This window comes from Apteryx mantelli, chromosome 6 (genome assembly GCF_036417845.1).
Source record: "Apteryx mantelli isolate bAptMan1 chromosome 6, bAptMan1.hap1, whole genome shotgun sequence".
In the NCBI taxonomy this organism is placed as follows: domain Eukaryota; kingdom Metazoa; phylum Chordata; class Aves; order Apterygiformes; family Apterygidae; genus Apteryx; species Apteryx mantelli.
Window position 1 is genome coordinate 8,221,615 of NC_089983.1, and position 18,800 is coordinate 8,240,414.

The following is an 18,800-nucleotide window of genomic DNA, read 5'->3' on the forward strand; positions in this document are numbered from 1 at the left end:
ACTCAAGTATTTGGAAATGCCCTTTTGAAAGACGTGGGGGGCGGTAGAGTTGGTGGTTCTTGGGTTTTTTTTCCCCCTCTTAAGTAAAACAGGATAATTCTTCCTAAAGTGAAAGCTGAGAATTAGAGGTCGGTCCATGCGCCGTGTTCCTCATGTTCTCTGGGGGAAGAAAGCGAAGCATTTTGCAAAATCACAGTGTATGTGAACAAGCCCTCCTGACCGGCGTCTCCTCGGAGATTTTTCCGTCATATTTATGAACTGAGATGTTCTGGTGGATTTTTTTGATTTAGCGAGGAAATAGAAATCAATGAGACACACTCATTGCCCCACATCTTGACTAGGGCGCCCATTGCAAAACTTAGCACCCCTAGCAGGCACCTTTCTTGTAGTACCTGACTCTGCAGCTGGCTTCTCTTGAAAGGAGAATTTACATCTCCTTTCTCCAAAGCTTTTTTTTTTGTTTTTTAATTAATGTTCTTAATGTAAGAAACATAGTCCTAAGTCCCAAACTGGAGGAAAATATTCAGGCCAAGCAGTGCTCAGCTTGCGTGCTTGGTCATGCCTCCGTATTGCTGTCGTCCTCTTCTGCATCTTCTCTTTTTTCAGAGTTAGGGAGCAAAAGATAGCAATGTCCCTTCTGCCAAAGGACAGCTGAATAGCAGTGTGGCTTCCAGACAGGATTTGTGTTCCCCTTCGTCTGGAGGGACAAAAAAAGCTTTGCAGAATGACTGCTTTGACTACTTCTGGTTCAAGTACTTAGATCTCTTATATAGATATACAGAAAATATGTCCTCATGCTTCCCTTTGTGGTTCAATCCTTTGTTACTGGGTTTGAAATAGCGGACACAGGGAAAAGAACCAAAGTCCTTAGTATAAAGTTTATGTTTAGAGTCTGATTTGGTCTTTATTGCCAGGTATTCAGCTGCGTAAGTTGTCCCCCACCAATAACTTGCAGCACGACCATGCTTAGTGGGCAGTTAGTAAGTAAACGTTATTACAGAAAAACAGAATAAGTGGTGGTGTTGTGGTTTGTTTGTTTGTTTTTTAATAGGCATTTGTAAGGGGATTTAACTACTAGAATTAATCCGAAGCTACTTTTTAAATCAACTCTGATTTGGTGTTTTTCAAACAAAGGCACTAAATGGCTGAATTCATCTTAACTGCGATCATGGTTTGGTATCTAATAAAGAAGTTTTGGAAACAGTTTCACTTTAAATGATACAAAGCAGTTTAAGTAAAGTTTAGGATGTTATGGTAAATAAAAAAAAGGGGAAAAAAAAAGCTAGAAATGCATTTAGGACTAATTGTAGCCAGAAGATGGACTGAGATTAACCTAAAATTATATTACCAACCTTGGGGGAAAAATAGTGGTTTAAGGTTACTTGAGTATTTACTGCATAAAAAGACCCAGACTGAAGATGAGATTTCAGAAGTACGTCTTCCTTTACTAAATTTTTGCTAAATATTGCTATTCAATTTTTCATGACTTAGAGGGGAAAAAAAGAGAGAGAGAGAAAAGTTCTTGCAAAAGTTCCGTTTTTTATTGAGATTCTTATTAAGATATTGCGGGATTTATTTTTTTTTGAGATTTTTGAGTACTTAGAGGATGCTCAGGATCACAGTTCTGATGCATGTCAGCTAATGTACTTTTTAAAAACTTCTTTCCAGTTTTGTCCGTACAGTTCAACAAAGAAACGAGGTTTGGTTGATCATTTATTAAAATACCCGATCCGTTTGCGTTCACCTCCACTTCTTTTTGTGACTGATATCAAGTAAACTGGCTGCGAATGTCTTCATCCGTTGAGCCCACTCTCCTTGCTCCCGGAAGGAAGACTTCCAGTGCAAATGCTTGTGTTGGCTCCCAATATGAAGTCGAAGGGATATAACAGAAATCTGTGTCGGTCTGCCTGCATGAAAAACCCTTGCTCATTGGAAAGCAAGTTTGACGTGGGCCATATCTTGGTCCAAAATAAAAAGAATTTTCTTTCGTACCACTCAAAGAGAAGACTTTTGCGCTTTCCCAGCCGTTACGTGGAACGGGGAATGGAACGTGGGTCTCTACTGAAGAGAGCAAGAGGGGCAGCATAGACCCTGAATTTTGATGTGTTTGAGAGTGCTATATAAAAATGACTCTGTCATTAGACCTTAAAAATGTTGCATGTTATGCTACCATAGCTAATGTAGTGGGAAACTACGTAATACACTGAAGGTGGCATGTTTTTCACCGGCTGCGTACACACAGTATTAGTTGTATCAGGCACAGGTGAGCTATACACATGAAAAAGAAAATTGCTTTCCCACCTTTATTGCCATTACCACCTTTTTTTAATGTGTGCCTGCATCTCTAGTATTAGCAAAAGGAGCTAGATAGCGCTCAGAGGACATTATGGTGACTCTGTTCCGTTATGTATTAAAATGTCCTGGTGTTACGTGAGTTAATTTGAGGATCGGTCAGGTCGGTGTAAGAAAGAGCGATTGGAAGCAATGAAGTGATTTCCCGGTGTTTTTTTGTCACTTCTGGCTGGCCTGCTTCTAAAATTGATGCAAAGAGTCCTGCTGGTTTGATGGGACTCCAATCGGACCTTGAGCCAAGTTTGCTTGTTAGTACCTTTCTGAAATAGTAATGGATGTTTTTAGGAGGTTGTCCTGTAGCCATTGGAAGCCAATGAGCTCAAAAGGTTAGTTGCTAGCACATAATAAAAGGTATTATCTTGTCGATTTTGGCTGGCTTCTAGCAATCGTTAATTTAAACTATGCAGTAATCTTATTTTTTCCTGCTTCCCCCCCCCCCCCCCCCCCCCCCATTTCTCTCCATACTGCAGATACTGGGTTAGGAGATTCGGTGTGTTCGAGCCCGAGTATATCCAGTACAACCAGCCCCAAACTCGATCCACCTCCTTCGCCGCACGCCAACAGAAAGAAACATCGCAGGAAGAAAAGCACTAGTAATTTCAAAGCTGATGGTATCTCGGGCACAGCTGAAGGTAAGCTTGCTTTATGGAGGAAGTCTGAATTTTGAAAAGATTTTGTCCTGGTTCCAAAAAGCATTTCAGAGTACAACTCAACTACGTTGTTGGCTTTGCACGGAAAAGGTAAACAAAATTGTACTTAAGCGTAGAGGAATTAAAGGCACTGATCTTTTAATGATGGAGCTGAGTGACCTGTGGCATCATGTGACTGTGACTTCTTAAACATTTTTGAAGCAAAATTTTTCTTTTAGAAGTGTCCCCAAGCTAATACGGAGCATCATTAGTAGTAAAGGTAAGGTACAGGCATGCTTGAAAGGTTAAAAAGAAAAAAAAGTCCAGGTCCACTCAGTAGCCCGTACATCATGCTAGAACTTGTATTTTTTTTTCAGTCTTGTTAAATCTTGTGTTATCTCTTCCACTTAGGCTCATTCTGTGCTCTAGAATCATCAATGCTCTGATGCCTGTTATAGCTTGAATATTCAGCTGCTCGTGGAAAGGTGGTGTTATTTGAGGATAAAAAGAAAAGGGGAGAGTTTAAATGTTTGGGTTCCTTTTTAAGAGCCAGAAAGCAAAAGCCGAAAAGAACTTCTTTCTTCCCTTGGTTTAGCTTACTATTTCCACCACTGCTATAGCTGTTCAATGCCCTTCTGAAGGGGTAACAATGTATACAGTAGCCAGATATGATATAAAACATGCTTGTATCTTTAGAAAAGGAGAATAGAAACATGCTAGGATTCAACCAAAAGAGCTCCAGAAAAAAAGATGAACAAGGGTAGTTGGAAAGCTCAGAAACTGGGGAGTCAACATATAAGGAAAGATGAAAAAAGGAGACAATGGAATAACATTGTTAGAAGAGGGGAGTGTTAAGTAAGAAAAAGATGTGGTTGTAAGCACTGGCGAGTGAAAACAGCTAATTCAGTATCAAAGAGCATTGGAACGAGTTCTGAAAAAAAGGATGACAATTGCAGGCAGCTGAAGAGACATTAAAAATAGACGTGATAATAGTATACAACTGAGAAGGGGCATGTTAACTACTACTTAGTCATCCTTATTTTCCATTTATTTAATTTCTCAATTGCACTTCTATCGCATACGGAATTTATTTCCTCAGCTATCTATACAAATCTCTTTTTTTTTTTTCCAAAAAAAAAACCATTAGCTTTTTTTCCATAATAGCTCCTGTTGCGTTCTCTTTCCAGTCATTTAGCTATCTTCACTGTTAGTTCCCCCTAGTTTATGGCCTGCAGCCAAGTTTTATTTTAACCTTTCGTTTTTAATTTGCCTTTTTTTTTTTCCCCCAATCCCCTTTACACCTCTTATTTTCATACCTCAACGGCAAGTTACAGAGGGGATTTTTCACAGCACTCACCGTTGGCCCGGGACTATTTTGTTGAAGTCAATGTGAATCGAGACCAGCTGGATATTAAGAGCCTTTGAAAAAAATCTCTTTCTAATTAGTTAATACATGTATGTTTTCTTTCACCTGGTGAGATTATTTTCACAAGTTGCTGGAGCTAGAGCCTGTGTGGTCCTGGTCTGCAAGCACAGACTTTTGAACCACAGCAAGCAACCAGTGATTTGCAGTTGTGGTGCGTCTTGCTCTGAAATCCCTATTCTGACGGGAGCGGGTGGTACGCGGCTCCTTTCTTCTCCTCGATCTCTCCTGCTCTCCTCCTTGTGCGATGCTGCCAGCTTCTTAACATGCCAGCCTGAAAGCCTTTGGCAGTAACTTTCCACAACTGTCCCCACTTCTTGTAAATTAAATAAAAGCTGCTTTCAGAAGGGCAAGAAATGAATGGCAAGCAGCACCAAGTGATGCAGTAAAAGTCTTCGCAGGGGACCTTAAAAGTAGCAGAGAGCACAGATGTCTGTATTCAGTCTTCGTAGCCCTACGTTAGCTTTCTTTGACGGACCTGCCTCTTCTTCCATGTCTTGAGATGGTCATCCTTTTCTGGTTTGGGGCTCACAGTTGCACGTGAGAAGGTGCTAGTGATGGTAGATCCCCCTGAAGTACTTCTTGTGAAAGCTAACAACATGGAGGATTGCTTTTTTCAAATTCTAGCACGTGGGCGCTTGTAAACTTCCGTTGCATCCGTTTGCCTTTATTTTCTGGTGTTCAGGTTGGTGCAGTCCAAAGCTATGTTTGATGGACCTTGTGGTACACCAGACTGGTACTGTGCACCTCTCTGAGCTTGCCGTGGTGCTCGCTGATGGGAGTAACTCGAGTCCTGGGACAGCCGATGTCATGAGCCAGTCTGCTGCTAGTGGGCAGTGTGTCTGAGATGCTCTGGGTTGTTCAGCATTTTTCTCAGAGTTGTAGGATGTAGCGTTTTTGAGTCTGTCTTGTGTTTTAAGTAGTTTCCAGTTCAGTTTTCAATTCCAGTTCTCGGAAAAAGACTAATTTCTCTATTCTCCAGTGCTCATTCTAGAAATCTGTCCAGTGACCTAAATAAGGTTCTTTTGGTGTGTGGGTTTTCTTTTTTTCCCCCTCCCCCTTTTTCCACCCTTGCAATAGGCATAGATTTAAAGCCTCAGACAGAAGCGTTTGCCTGGATTACTGCAATTCTGCAGACTGCAAATCTGGGTTGCGCAGTAAAAGGTTAGATGTTCTGGGAGATGCTTGCTTAGCCTTAGCAACTTTGATCAAGTATTTGAGATACTGCAGGTGGCTTGGGGAAAACAGGGTACAGAAGGCTGAATTATGGAGGAACGGTAGCTTGCTTCCTTCCTTCTGGAAATCCTGAGCTCACTGTGAATGGGAGGATTCTCCAGTAGTAGGTATTTTCAGGCAATTAAAATGGATCAGTTAAATGGTTTGGGTAGTTCTAGATTTGAAGTTGCCTCTGCTGGGGTCCAGGCACATTTCAAGTGTCAGCTTTCAATTAGAAATTCTGCGTTCCTGTATTTTTGTCTATAGCAAAGTTTAGGTGTTTTCTGAGATTTAAATCTGGTCTTCAGCAAACTCTCCAGCATTCCTACTGCACTTTTCAGTCTTTTCTCTCCTTGTGTGTGCCTGCTTTGATCGCTGACCTCTGCCCAAGTGTTCAGATATCACGGCGATGGACAGTGGTGAGCCCAGAGTGACGGTAGTCACTAACTCCAAGCACTGATGCTCGTGTCTTTTATGGCCTTCCGTAAAGGTCACGCTGATCCTTGTTTCTCCCCGCTATCTGCACATTCACAGCCCTCTCTTTCAGGGGTTGCATCTCTTTCATCTCACTCCGTTTATCTTTCTACTTGTTTTCCAAGACAATGGTCGCAGCAACAAAAATACTGTGGCAACGGTGCTGCAGCTGGTGAAAATTAAAATGCAATTCCTGTTTTGGAAAGCCACATTCTGTTGAAATTTCTCCAAGTGCGATGAAACCCAGAGAGAAGTTTTTTCATTCTTATCTGTACAGAACTCGTCACTGAAAAATCTCTGTGTTTTTGAGGCTATCAGCAGGAGTTTGTGCATTAGGCAAGGTGCCAGCAACCAGCAGTGTTTTTCCCACCATGCTATCTAAACTCGCTCCGAGCAGGATTATACAGTGCAGCGTTTCAAAGAGGAATAGCTGCTCAGAGCGTGGGCTGTTTTAGTGCCCTTGTGCCACCACCGCACTTGGAGGAACTGCTGGTGACAATGGGCAGGTTTTTCAGCTTGAAAACAAGTGGAAGAATTAAAAGCCTTCCTGTAAATACTCTTCACAGAAAGGTCTTTCCCACTGGTTATTTTTCTTACTCTCCTTAGACAGGAACTGTTTTCTAAAACTTCACGGCTATGGCAGCTCGGACCTGCCTACCTTCAATGCGTTGCTGAGATTTTAAGAGCTATAGAAAGCGCGAGGTACGGCCATCTTTCCTTCAGCATCAAACCTCGATCATGGGCGCTTTGCAACCGTTTCCTTGGCGGAGAGCTCTGAGCAACGGGGCCGAAGTCGCTGTTTCTTTTGGGGTCGCTCTGGCTACGTCCAGGCAGATCTGTTCCTTCACCGTCGGCACAGCGTGAGCGAGCTTGCAGCGAAGCAAACCCAGCTCTCCGTTCCCAGGTGCGCAGATGTATCCCGAGAAAGACGACTCGTCAGTAGAGCAATAAACATGATTAGCGGCTCAGGAGAACTTTCCAAACTCTGTGTTTTCTCTGCAAAGCCGTGTGCTACGTTCTTCTTCATTGCTGGTTTCTAAAGAGCTTTTGAAGGACGAGGATCCTTTTATGTTTCTTTAGACCTGTGTTCTTAACACAAAGATATTTTGTTCTCTGCTTCTTGTAGAAGTGATTGCCTTTCCCTGTGCTTTTTTGACCTGTGCAGTCTAGCCCCAACTCTAGGTATGTGCTTTCCAGCTGGTAGATTAGGGTGAACCCCAGTTTACTGATAAACTGCAAATTTTTTTTCCCAGAGTGAACAAAAGTTTGTATTTTAAAAGCTTATGTTCTTCACAACCATGTTCAATATCGCTGAAATCATTCTTTTCTTCTGGGTCTCAGGAAGCATTAAAGATGAGATATAGTTAAGTTTGAAATGCCTGGCCTTTGGAAATATGCATATTTGGTTTTTTTGTGGGTGAAAAACAGGCTTTAGTCTTGACTTCTCTTCTCTACTCTTAGCAATAAGCAAAAATTTCACTGCTTTCATCCTGTTTCTCAGTTGAGTGGGGACTTGAGTCCAGAAGGATAGCAAAATAGAGTGATAAAAAGCCAAGGGAAGTGCCAGCATATTCACAAGACTTCTTGGCCCCTTTCAACCCCTCCAAAACCCAAATGGCAAAGCAAAGAAGTGGGAAATAGGGAAACGCAGTCCTTAGCATTGGTCATTGTAATCCATATAATAGCTAAAAATTTGACATTTCGTGTAAATTGAAAGCCATACGGAAGCTAACTGAACATGCAGTATGTGATGCATGAAAAAAATTCTGTATGTTTTGCCTGCAGCTTCTCACCCTAAGTTTTCCTTGGTCTAATTCCTCAAGCTTTCCCATCATCTCATGCTGGTACTACGTGTTGAAATGATATAAATGTGCTGGGCTCTGTACAGAGCACAGTGCATAGGCTTGTCCTGACAGTTTGAACATGTTTTCCTTTGGTGCAAAGTTCTAGTAAGTGTGCTTTGGCCTATTTGAACTTAAAATATATATATTAATATATATTATATATATATTATATATATATATAATTTATATGTGTGTGTGTGTGTATCTCTAACTATGCATACTAAGAACTTTGGGAATTTTGGAAATTCAGTGGAAAAACAACCCTCTGAAACTTCTCCCATGAAACAGATGAAAAGAGTAAGGTGAAAACAATAAGCTGTAATGTTTGTGGGAGAGCAGATCCTTCATTTGACAGGAGGACATTGCTAATGCTAATACTTACTTTTGTTTATAGTGTGCTGAAGGAAGCTTTGTTGCGAAGGAATATGTTCTTGGTGCGTTTTTTGTGGCTTTTTGTGATATGGAAGAAACCTACCTCCTGACATTGTCAGAGGACAGCATGTTCAGACACCTTTTCAGCACAAAAAGTCACAGCGTCTCACTCCCTTTTCTCTAGAAGGAAGATGTGAAATATAATATCTTGACCTGCAGTTGCACAAGGGCAAAACTACTCACCTATTATAGAATCTGTAACCTTTGCAATCAAATCCGTTAGATGCCAAGGTCCTGTATAGGCTGTGTTGCTTAAAGTCATGCAGAGAGCTAAGTTGTGGGCAAAACTTTTTCAGCTAAAAGCTGCTCTTGGTTTTTTACAGGGCAATTATACTACTGAGGTTGTACAGGCAAATAAACATTGTCCACACATGGGGACTCCACAGAGTTATTCCTGGTAATCTTTTCACGCTAATTATTTCACCAAGTTCCTTTAAATTAAATATCAATAATTGCAACCTGCTGTGTAATAGGAGTAGATATGGAGGCATTCTTGGGAAAGTGTTCTTTATTTTGGTAAGACAGCTGCTTTTTGCTTTTTTTTTTTTTTTTTTTTTTTTTTTTTCTTTTTGGTAGTTGTATAGCAATATTGAGATGGGTGAATCAGGTACAAATGAAATAAAGCCTGGGAGTACTGCATGGCATTAGGGAAGATTTCTCATCCCCCTTCACCGTAAATTCTCCTGTGGCCTATGTGTAGTCTTACCACAGCTTATTTAGACTTTTTAAATAAAGTAGTTTACGATTTAAAAACTCGGTAGCAACCTAGCGAGTCCATCTAGCTGCGTGATGAGCGTGCAGCCCATCCCAGCGCACATCCACGTGCTGAGCCGGGGCGCTGCGATGGTCAGTTGGAGTGGGCTCCTTACTGCGTGTTAAAAACAATAACCCAAAGTTCAGTCTGGGAATAAATTAATAGGGGAAAGCAGTTATTCCGTAGCTGTTTCCATGCACAAGATGTTTTTGTAGTTATACGCTCCTTAAAGTGGTGAGTGATGTCTTAATAACCGCTACCCCTCTCAAAAACAGCAGAACTACGTCTATACGAGCGGAGGGTGTTTCAGGGCTGGTACCTAGTATTTATACGCATCTTGGGTGGACAGTTTAGTGAGAGCAGTACTTGTTTCTATTTCTGGACTCGTAAGTGCCAGAAAGCAAATGTTCCACAGTTTTCAAAAATAAAGCTGTTCTGCAGTGTTTCAAGTGAGATTGATACAAAAATAGTGGTTTGACTGCCAGGCTGAATAAAGAAAAACAGTTATTTGGAGCTGGAAAGATTTGCTTTATAAGCGCATAGCTAGGAGATTAAAAACAATTAGCTTTGCAATTCATTTAGGGATACCACTGAATTCTGTTCGTGAACAATTTATTGTTCTTAGTGTCATTTGTATATTCTTACGCATGAAGCATTTTTCCGAAATTTCAACAAGTAACATTTTGCTAAGTTTCATGCTGCACACAAAAGACCAAATGCTGCTTTGCTAAACCTCACTACATCTGGAGTTTAGGGAGCTTGCGTAAGTGGATGGTTTTAGGAGTGCGGTTTGATATGTGTTTGCTTGCTTGTTCTGTGGATTATTTTGGAACAGTGCTAGATCTTTTTTGATCCAGCAGTTCTGTGCTGAAGCTACTTTGCAGGTGTCGCTTCTTAAAATAGAAAAACAAAATTTCAGTTGGCATTAAAAAAGAAACAAAAAGGAGCAAAAAATCCAACCGCATTTTCCTTCTCTGTCTGCATAGGAATTTAAGCAATGTCAACAGGATTTGACCATATTTATAGTCTATAATGCCAACGGTTTGTTTTCATTTAAATGTACGGCAGCATCTCGGAGGTTGCCATCTATTCAGTGTCAAAACAGTCTTTCATTGTAATTCCACTGATCATCACCAAATTCATTCGCTGCCAGGGAGGAGATACAATAACTGGATGATTGCCGTACACCTGAGAAACAGGAGGGCAGAAATTAATAAAATCTAGACCGAATCTTCAGAAGACTTGCTTTCAACCAAGGCATAAAGGTCACTTGTTGGGAAACCTTCAGCCTTAGTTGTCACAGCCTATCTGACATGAAAGGGTTGCTGCTGAAAGACATTTATGTTGATGCTGAGGAGTGAAAGACAAGGGAGGCGAAGCTCATCTATTGTTTTAACCTACTTCATTGCAGGCTAAACAAGTTGAAAGATTCCTTCTTCTCTTTAAAAGTACTGTTAACTCAGGGTCAGAAGAGGTTGCACGTTCCACCTTCCTGGTTGGAAGGAAAAGTGTCGCAGCAGTGGTCAACAGAAAAGAGGATTTGGGAAAGGATGAGTCCCAGTATGAATTGGTGGTGTTTGTACACACTAGCGCATCTGGACATCTAGAAAAAGATAATGTGTATTTTTTCCTACATCTGTCTGAAAGGTGGTGCCACTCTTAGTACACTAGGAACTTTGCTATGTTTTAATTACAGAACTGCATGCTGTTTATCCTCAGTGCAGTTGCTGTGCTGTGATTTGGCCTGGTCTCTTTGGAAAAGGAGAAAGTTCTAAGTAGCCTTATAATTAAATGAAAACAAGTTGCGCCGTAGAGCTTTACTGATTTCAGGTAATTCGAGTCCTTAGAACTATTGTGTCAGCCTGAGACAGGGACCCTGATAAGAAAGAGAGTTCCTAATGTTCTCAAGATTATGTTTACAAGATCCTAAGATGTATTTTTAAGATATTAATATTGCCTGGAGAAGTTGCTTCCATTGCATTACTTAAGCTGCAGTGTTTACTTTAAAAGATCCTTGCCAGTTTTCCATGGTGTAAAACAGTATAATTTCATTATGAATCTAAATACTTAAATTAAAATGCCTTAAAAAAAACCAGGATGATTATGCATTATAAAGCTATAGTAAATATAAAGAATAAAATAATATCTGGTGAGGGTTTCACAAGTATGGAAGCCTTACACATAAAGTGAAGGTTCATGCATGCTGTCAGTATGGTTTTCCCTTTGTGTTTTCTTATCTCCCCAGAAGCTTTCAGCAAGTTCATTCTGTTAAATACAACCTAGTTCTTCTTTTCACAGCATAACTGAAGTCTCGGTAAAGTCAAGGTGTTGCAATTTAGATGAATAGACTGTTTTGGTGTGAAAGGGAACTGTTCTCGAACCAAGACCTAATTGGTGAATGGCACCTTGTCTTCAGTTTTGTCTTTTGTATTTTGCCTCGTCACCTTGTTGGAATTGAGAAACAGAGACGTGTTGGGGGGAAGCTGCTTTTAAAGAACAAGCGCTAAGTAATTCCATTCTCAAGACCTTAAGGTCTGGACGCGACCCTGTACAATGTGCTCTAGGTGACCCCACTTGAGCAGGGGGGTTGGACTAGATGATCTCCTGAGGTCCCTTCCAACCTCAACCTGTGATTCTGTGATTTAAGCAGCTAAAACAAATTAATCTTACTGATTAGACAAATGTGAAGAAGAAAAACCCGTGAAGGTGTCTTAAAACCAAGAGTACAACCTCTGGCTCAGGAAGTCCCCAAACCAAGGACTGTTCTGGGAGAAGTACTAGGGCGGACACTGCTGTAGCTATTGCTCTTCTGCTTTTCCCTAGGTGTCTCCTACTAGTCGCTGATGAAAACATACCAGGCTAGATGGACCTCTTACTCTGACCTGTTGTGGCTGTTCATAAGATCTGCATCTCTACAGCCTGCTTTGTAATTTGTAATTTGCAATTTACTGTTTGCCTTAGACAGCACAGGGCAGCTTTGAGAGGAGGGTTGATTGGATGCCAGTTGATTACAGGCTTGCTTTTTTTCTTCATAATGCATAAAGTGAGACTAATGACAATGTCTTGATTATGGAGGTTTCCCACATATATATCAAGCCTGGAATTCAAGGGGGAATGTGTCAATAGGTCTGATCTAGCCCTGGATTTATAAAACATGCTCTTGGCATTATGCTAAAAAGAGCTCATAATCAAGAGGTACGCACAGAACAGAGTCTAGAATTAACAAGTTAGTCATTTGTCTGTTGCAGAACTCTACATTTTAGTCAATTATGGGTAAGTCCCAAAGAATCTGTGCTGCTACTCAGTGCGTTCTTAGGTTAAGAGCAGGTCTGAATGTAAACTGTCCCAAAATAGCCATGTGCGTTCAGCCTCCTGGCTCCAGGTGTGAAGAACCTCAATGGGCGATGAGGCCACATTGGCCTTTAAATCCAGATGAAACTAAGCGACAGTCTTTCCTGAATGCACGGGTCAGTCTGTCGTCTAAATAAAGGTATTCCAGGCACGTCATCTAGCAAGACAGAAGCAGCAAGTCTCATTTGACAGATGTTGTGGATTAGGTGTACCTAATGCTTACAGGGAAGTGAGAGTGAAGATGATGTTTCCAAGCCTGCGTACACACAATTTACTCGGCATCGACAGTCTGACACTTTCTATCTGTACCTTTCTCATAGGCGTTACAGGTTTGGGGGACTTGATAGTTTTATTGCACACAGATAGACTCTTAAGGCTTTGACAGCTGCAGCTAAATGCTGCCTCCTCCGTTCTTTTAACACGAGTGGGATTTTTTGCAGCTTTCTCTTAGACTTTAGGATTCAATAACAACCTTCAGAACAAAACCCTTTTTGCCTTCTCATTTGGGTTCTTTGCCAAAATGTTGGTGTAAAAGATAAAGCAAGCCCAAGCCGAAACTGAGGAAGGTGACTCTGCATCTAAATAATGTTACTAAGTTGTTGAACATGCAGTGTTGAACACTTCACGCAGTGGTTTTTGAAGGGTAGGTTGGAGCGAGCTGAACCTGATGTTTCAGCCTTCTCTGGACCACAAGTAAATTTGTATGTTGATGAGCGCTGTGCACCTCTGGTTATCACATAGTGATGGAGATATTTTAGTAGAGAACAACATGCTGTGAAAGGTAGAGCTTGAACTTCTCCTCTTGCCCTGCGGAGGAGTCTCTGAACAGTACATGTTTGGAAGTGCAGCAAACTCCTGTAAGAGGGTGGAGGTTTTGATGATAAAGTGGTGGTGAGAGCCATGATACAGAGTTTACCGTTCCACTGTTGCTCTGATATTTTGTCTCATGTTTAATTTCAGAGATGTATCTATAATTTGATTCTTGAGTTTGAGTTGCATTTTGATGAATGTTTACATGTGTTAAGCCTCTGGGTCAAAACGTGTTGCGTTATCATACGCCGTTCCAAGGGCTGTTCTTTCTATTTATTGCAGGTATGGGCAAAATGACTGGGGAAGGGGCTGCCCTTAACTATGCTGACTCTCGCTTCCCCTGTAAGCGGTGGGTTCACGTCCAGTCATACCAGCCTTATCCATTTGAAAACTGCGACGCCGGAGCAATTCCAGTTTTGATGCTCTGCGGCATTGATGTCAGGGAGGCATTTACAAGACAGCCCCAAGCAGCAGTGTAGACTCCTTCTATTTCAAACTCCCCAGCAGTCACTCATTGCCAACCTGTGTTGTTGTCCCAAGTTTTAATCAAATCTATGCCCTAAATTGGCTCTCAAATTCAGGGAGGAAATGTGTCTTTCTCTCTGAACTCTACTGCAGATGCAAGTGGTGCGCGGGAGGTTTTAGTGGTTAGCTTGCTGCATGTTTGTTTTAGACCTCCTGTTTTCAAGCCCTCCACCTTGCTCTTTATAGATATAGGTGACTTGTCATAGATGTTATGCATTATATGTAGTGTACGTCTCCAGTGAAAGGAGTAAGTTTAAAAAAAAAAAAAAAACCTTCAACAGGCCTCGTCATTGGCATCTCCCCCCTCTTCCCCCTGCCCCCTGCAAAAAAAAATTAATAAAGGTTTCTTTTGTGAGTGTGAGATGGAGAAAATTGGCCATTTGTCTGTGAGGTAATAGGCTTTGGTATAATATGGAAATCTATCAAATGATTAAATTCAATGGCATTAAATCACAGTTCATGAAAAGAGAACACTGCGCAGTTTAATACTATTTAATTTTTGCAGGAGGGAGGGGAAAAAAAAAAGCGGAGAGGGGAAAAAAAAAATGTTTGAGTTTCTCTTAAGCTGATTTCTCTGTGCTCTTTCTTAAAAGTGCCTTTCTAGTTGCCACACAGTGATGTGATCATTATCTGTCACCTCGTCGCCTTGCTGCCTCAACACGCAGTAAAATAAAAAAAAAAAGAGAGGGAAAGAAAAAAAAAAAAAGGACCAGAGGAGCTTGTGAAGTATGACTTCCTATCCCAAGACTCATTGCCTGTGATTCGTACCGCTTGACAGTAATGATCTTATTACAGTACTCTGGACCTTGAAGAGATTTCATGAGGAGAGCGAAAGGACGTGCCTCCGTGTAATCAAGTGGCGCTGCATATTCCACGCGTTTTTGATCACACACTGATTGGGCACAGTTTTAGCCCATCTTCTAGTCAATTATGCATGGCCCCTTGTGCTCCTGTGATAGTCAGAAACATTGATAGCTGTTGTCTGGGCTTTGGCAGCCAGCCAGGGGTTTGAAGTGCCGGCCGCGCAGTCATTCCGGGGATAAGTGCTTTTTAGTTGGAATTGATTACCTTTCTTTCGGTTTTGCTTAATAGCGAAGCTGTATTGGAGAGGGCTTCAGGTGAAAAATGGACGTATTAGCCATTTAGAGTATCTGAACTCCTAGTCAATTTTTAGCTTTCCCCTGTTTCCGTCTAATTTATATTTAATGATGTAACGTTTGATAATATTTAAGATATTTCATTTCAGTGGCTGCTGAGCACACGTGTTGAGCACATGTTAAATCACAGTGCATCAATTTTCAGGTTTTCCAAATTAATCCGGTTTAACCTTCAAACTGCAAGAACGTGTCTTTTTGGGTGCCTGTTCCAGTGAGTATTTGGTTGATCTGCAAATGTTGCAAAGATGACATTACAAAGCGGACCGAGCGCTGTTTCTAATCCCATAATGAGGATAAATCCCTGTTCTTTAAAAGAATCGAGGGAAAGGGTGGGTAGCCGGGTGCTTAGTTTAGATTCTCCTGTTAGAGGCCGATTCAGTTTCTGTTGATTTCTTGCCTGTAAAAATGTCGCATCTCTCTTAATCCAGATTCCTCCTAAAACGAGAAGGAACATCGTTCGAGGCGCGCATAGCAAACTCAGAGGACTGTATGAGTAAATTTTTAATCGTAAGTGATGCTTATTGCTCCAGCACCGCAAATCTTGTTCCTCGTGTCTGAATATCCTGCAATACATAATTCTGGGATTTAGGGCCTAAATGGAAAAGTGGGAAGGGGACTTTATAATAAGCTGAAGTGAAATGTTATGTTAGCCAGGTGCCAAATGAAGAGCTCGCGTTTCTCCTGTTTGGGATTTGTCAGTCGTGCTGTGACCGTCGGTGAAAAGATGCAATCAAAATACTCGGCTAGCACTCAAAATTTCTATTCCTGCTTGTCAGTGTATTTCTGCTCTGCCTGTCTACCGCTCGCTGAAAGCAAGCAGTCCTCCAAAAGGCATTGTGGGCTCTCAGCCTTTTCTAAAGGTGTTGCTGCCCCTGAATGTCTCCCTCGTGGGACCGCTTCGTTCTGAGGTCAAACAGAATTTACAGGGTTGCTCAAACGGGTGAAATCTGAACAAAAGCTCAGCGCTCCTTAAACTTGCGAGTAAAACCTTCTATTGGGAGCCTAGCACTATTCTACAGGATCCTTTTTAATTGGACTTTTATTTTTTTTCCAGCTTGCAGTAAAACTAATCCTGTGCCGACGGTCCCTACCCCTTAAAAAGCAACTTGAAAATTTTTACGTTTCTTCTGTTCTTTGTCAAGATTGGCTCTGATTTCCTGTGTAGGGGCCAAACTAGAATTAAGGGTTAAAAAAAAAAAAAAAAAAAAGTTCATCAGTTTTGATGGGTTTTTTGTTTTCCTGGCTCCAGTCTTCCAGTGATTCAGGAGTCAGCTCTTGCCTGAAATTCCATATCCTGGTTTGGGGGGATTTGCATGCGTTTTGTTTTGTAGTAAAATGTTAGTACTTTTAGGCAGGCCGCAGGAGCTGTGAAAATCATCCTTTTTTCCTTTGGAAGAAAAATCTGCCCTCAAAATCTGTATACTTGGTGACCTCTGAGCTTAATGCCCATACCAGCCATCAGGATTGCTGTGTGCTCCTCAGACTTCTGCAGGCTGCCCCAAGAAGAGATGAGTTCCTCGGGCCGGGGGTCTCTGCGCTTCTGGCTTCTTGATGTTTTGATGCCTGTTGTGATATCAAGCCATTAGTTCCCAAATTGTAAGAAACCAGAAGGCCCATAATCACCTACTTATTTTCCATGTTTATCATCGAGAAGGTTTCTTTCTCCACCTGGAGCTATTTCATGAGGATGTAAATCAGAGCCCTGTAAACTTCAGGTTAGTTCATGGTTTAAGTATTACCATAGGTGGATATTAAGCCCAACTACGGACTTCAGGATCTTTGGTCTCTTAATGTTTGTTAATCAGGCTTTGCAAGTCTGTGACAGTCCAGACACTCTGGTTGCTTAGATGGATTAGATGTGTCGTTCTTGTCTGTGAACATAGAAAACTCATCTTTCTGCAGTGCTATGGCAAGAGACTTGTTACTTCCCAGTCTGTCTAATCCCGCAGATAGTCCTGGCAGCAGAGAGATCTACTAGCTTGCTCAAACCTTGCTATAGGACCTTCAGAAGATTAACTTTTTAGGATAAGAAGGTCTACAGCGCTGTCTCTGATGGGTTTCTTTATGATCAGTGGACCCAGTTGTTTGAGCCTGCTACCAGTTTTATCCGTGAGAGTAAATGCTTTCTGTAAAGGATTAGTTTTTGAAGAACTGGGACAGGACAGTGACAGAACAGCTTCCTTCGTAGTATAAGATATCTTGCAAGCATCTCATAACATATTGAACGGCATGATGTACGCAGTGACAGCAATGGTTCCTGGGAGGCATGTATGGCAATCTTCCCATTTCACTGAGATGCTGAAATGTGGGGGGAAAAAATAGGTTAACAGGTTACTTTCCATTTTATTCTTTCTTTTTGTTTAATAGAATATGATTCTCTCCTGGTCTGCTCCAGTTTCCAGGGCACATTCCAGAAGTGACGTTTGACTCCTGCCGGCAGGAATCTTGTCAGCTGCTACTTCCACATACGCATCTTCTTCCTTGGCATTTTACAAGTGCTATGGCATTGACTTGGCTTTGACTTCCTTTTCTCTTCCTTCCCCAGTGCTTTGCATCTGTGTTTTTAAGCTGGGGAGGAAATGCTGCAGTTCACGGTGATGGAGTACAAAGTCAGGCAGCGGTATTTCCGACTGTGCTTCCTTTGACTTGGAACTGGCAGCTCCCCTTAAGACCATTGCAGCTCCTTTTCATTTCTTCCCTCTCAGGCTCCTCATTTCGGGACCTGCATGGCTGTGCGCACAGTGTGCAATGGTCGTGCAAGCTAATATTTCAAGAAAAAGCAACATTCAGGCGTTTTAGTTTTAAAATCAGCATTTTTAAATTGTTAGTGATGGTGGCTGGACCGTAATCGTTACAAATGCCATTGCTTTTCAGCCAAGGTAATGCTCCGTAGAGGTAAACAAAGCACCAAAGTGAGCTGCCCTGTTCCCACACAACTTGAAGGCTTTGACCAACATATTTATACATAAAAGTACAGTTCGTGATTTACTTAACCTTAAAATTGGCAGCTATCCTATTACTATGGGCTTAATATCATCATTGTTGCACACATAATTGCTTTTTGGTTGGATGGCTGCCAGTCAGGAGGCTGTGAATGGTCAGTTATAAATAACTTTTTTTGAAAAACCAATTCAGATTTTATGGTGAGACATGCTGTTTATCACATGAATGTCGCAGCAATCTGAGCACAGAAAGGTGAATTTAATGAAGGAAATCTTACAATACTTATCCAGCAACTGGTTCACGTCTTTCCAGTCATTACTGCTTTAAAAAAGATATTTCTGGAGTATCTGTAAATGTCTCACAGCCAGTAGTGTCCATTGATTAATAACTGATTTTTTTTTTCTTATACTCTTCCTTGGGATCTTACTGCTTAAGGGATGCATTGCATTTCAAAATATAAAACATGTATTTTGAATATTAAGTTATCAAACATAGTTTCTGTTTCTAGTAAGTGTTACCTTAGGCTCACAATCAGCATTTGCCACGTCCTTCTTCAGCTACAGAGGAACGTGGGCGGATATTTCTAGAATAACTTTACGCAGCCAAAAGAATCAGCCATCATCTGTCAGGTGGGTTGGGAGTGTTTCCACACTGATTTTTCCTACTCTGACTTCAGCTGCAAGTCGTTGACTTCAGTATGTCAAGGAGAAACTTTCTACGCGTGGAGCTGATGTGTTATGATCATCTGTGTGGTGTAATTCAGACTTGTAAGAGGTATGGTCTGTGGCCCTTGGTGGTGCCGTGATCATACCTCTTCTCTGCCCCAAAGCATCTTTGGGTTGGTTTGGCCGATACAGAAAAACTGATGAAAACACGTTATCTGCAGTTGTT

General features: G+C 41.4%; 1 protein-coding gene across 3 annotated transcripts in view; it reads left to right on the top strand.

The window, feature by feature from the left end:
* Positions 1-18,800, top strand: part of AGAP1 (ArfGAP with GTPase domain, ankyrin repeat and PH domain 1) — a 386,032-nt gene that overhangs the window by 294,224 nt on the left and 73,008 nt on the right. For all 3 annotated transcript variants that reach the window (XM_067298700.1, XM_067298699.1, XM_067298698.1), the window contains one exon: positions 2,823-2,984. In XM_067298700.1, coding sequence (XP_067154801.1) covers positions 2,823-2,984 — 162 coding nt within the window. The remainder of the gene's footprint in view (positions 1-2,822; positions 2,985-18,800) is intronic.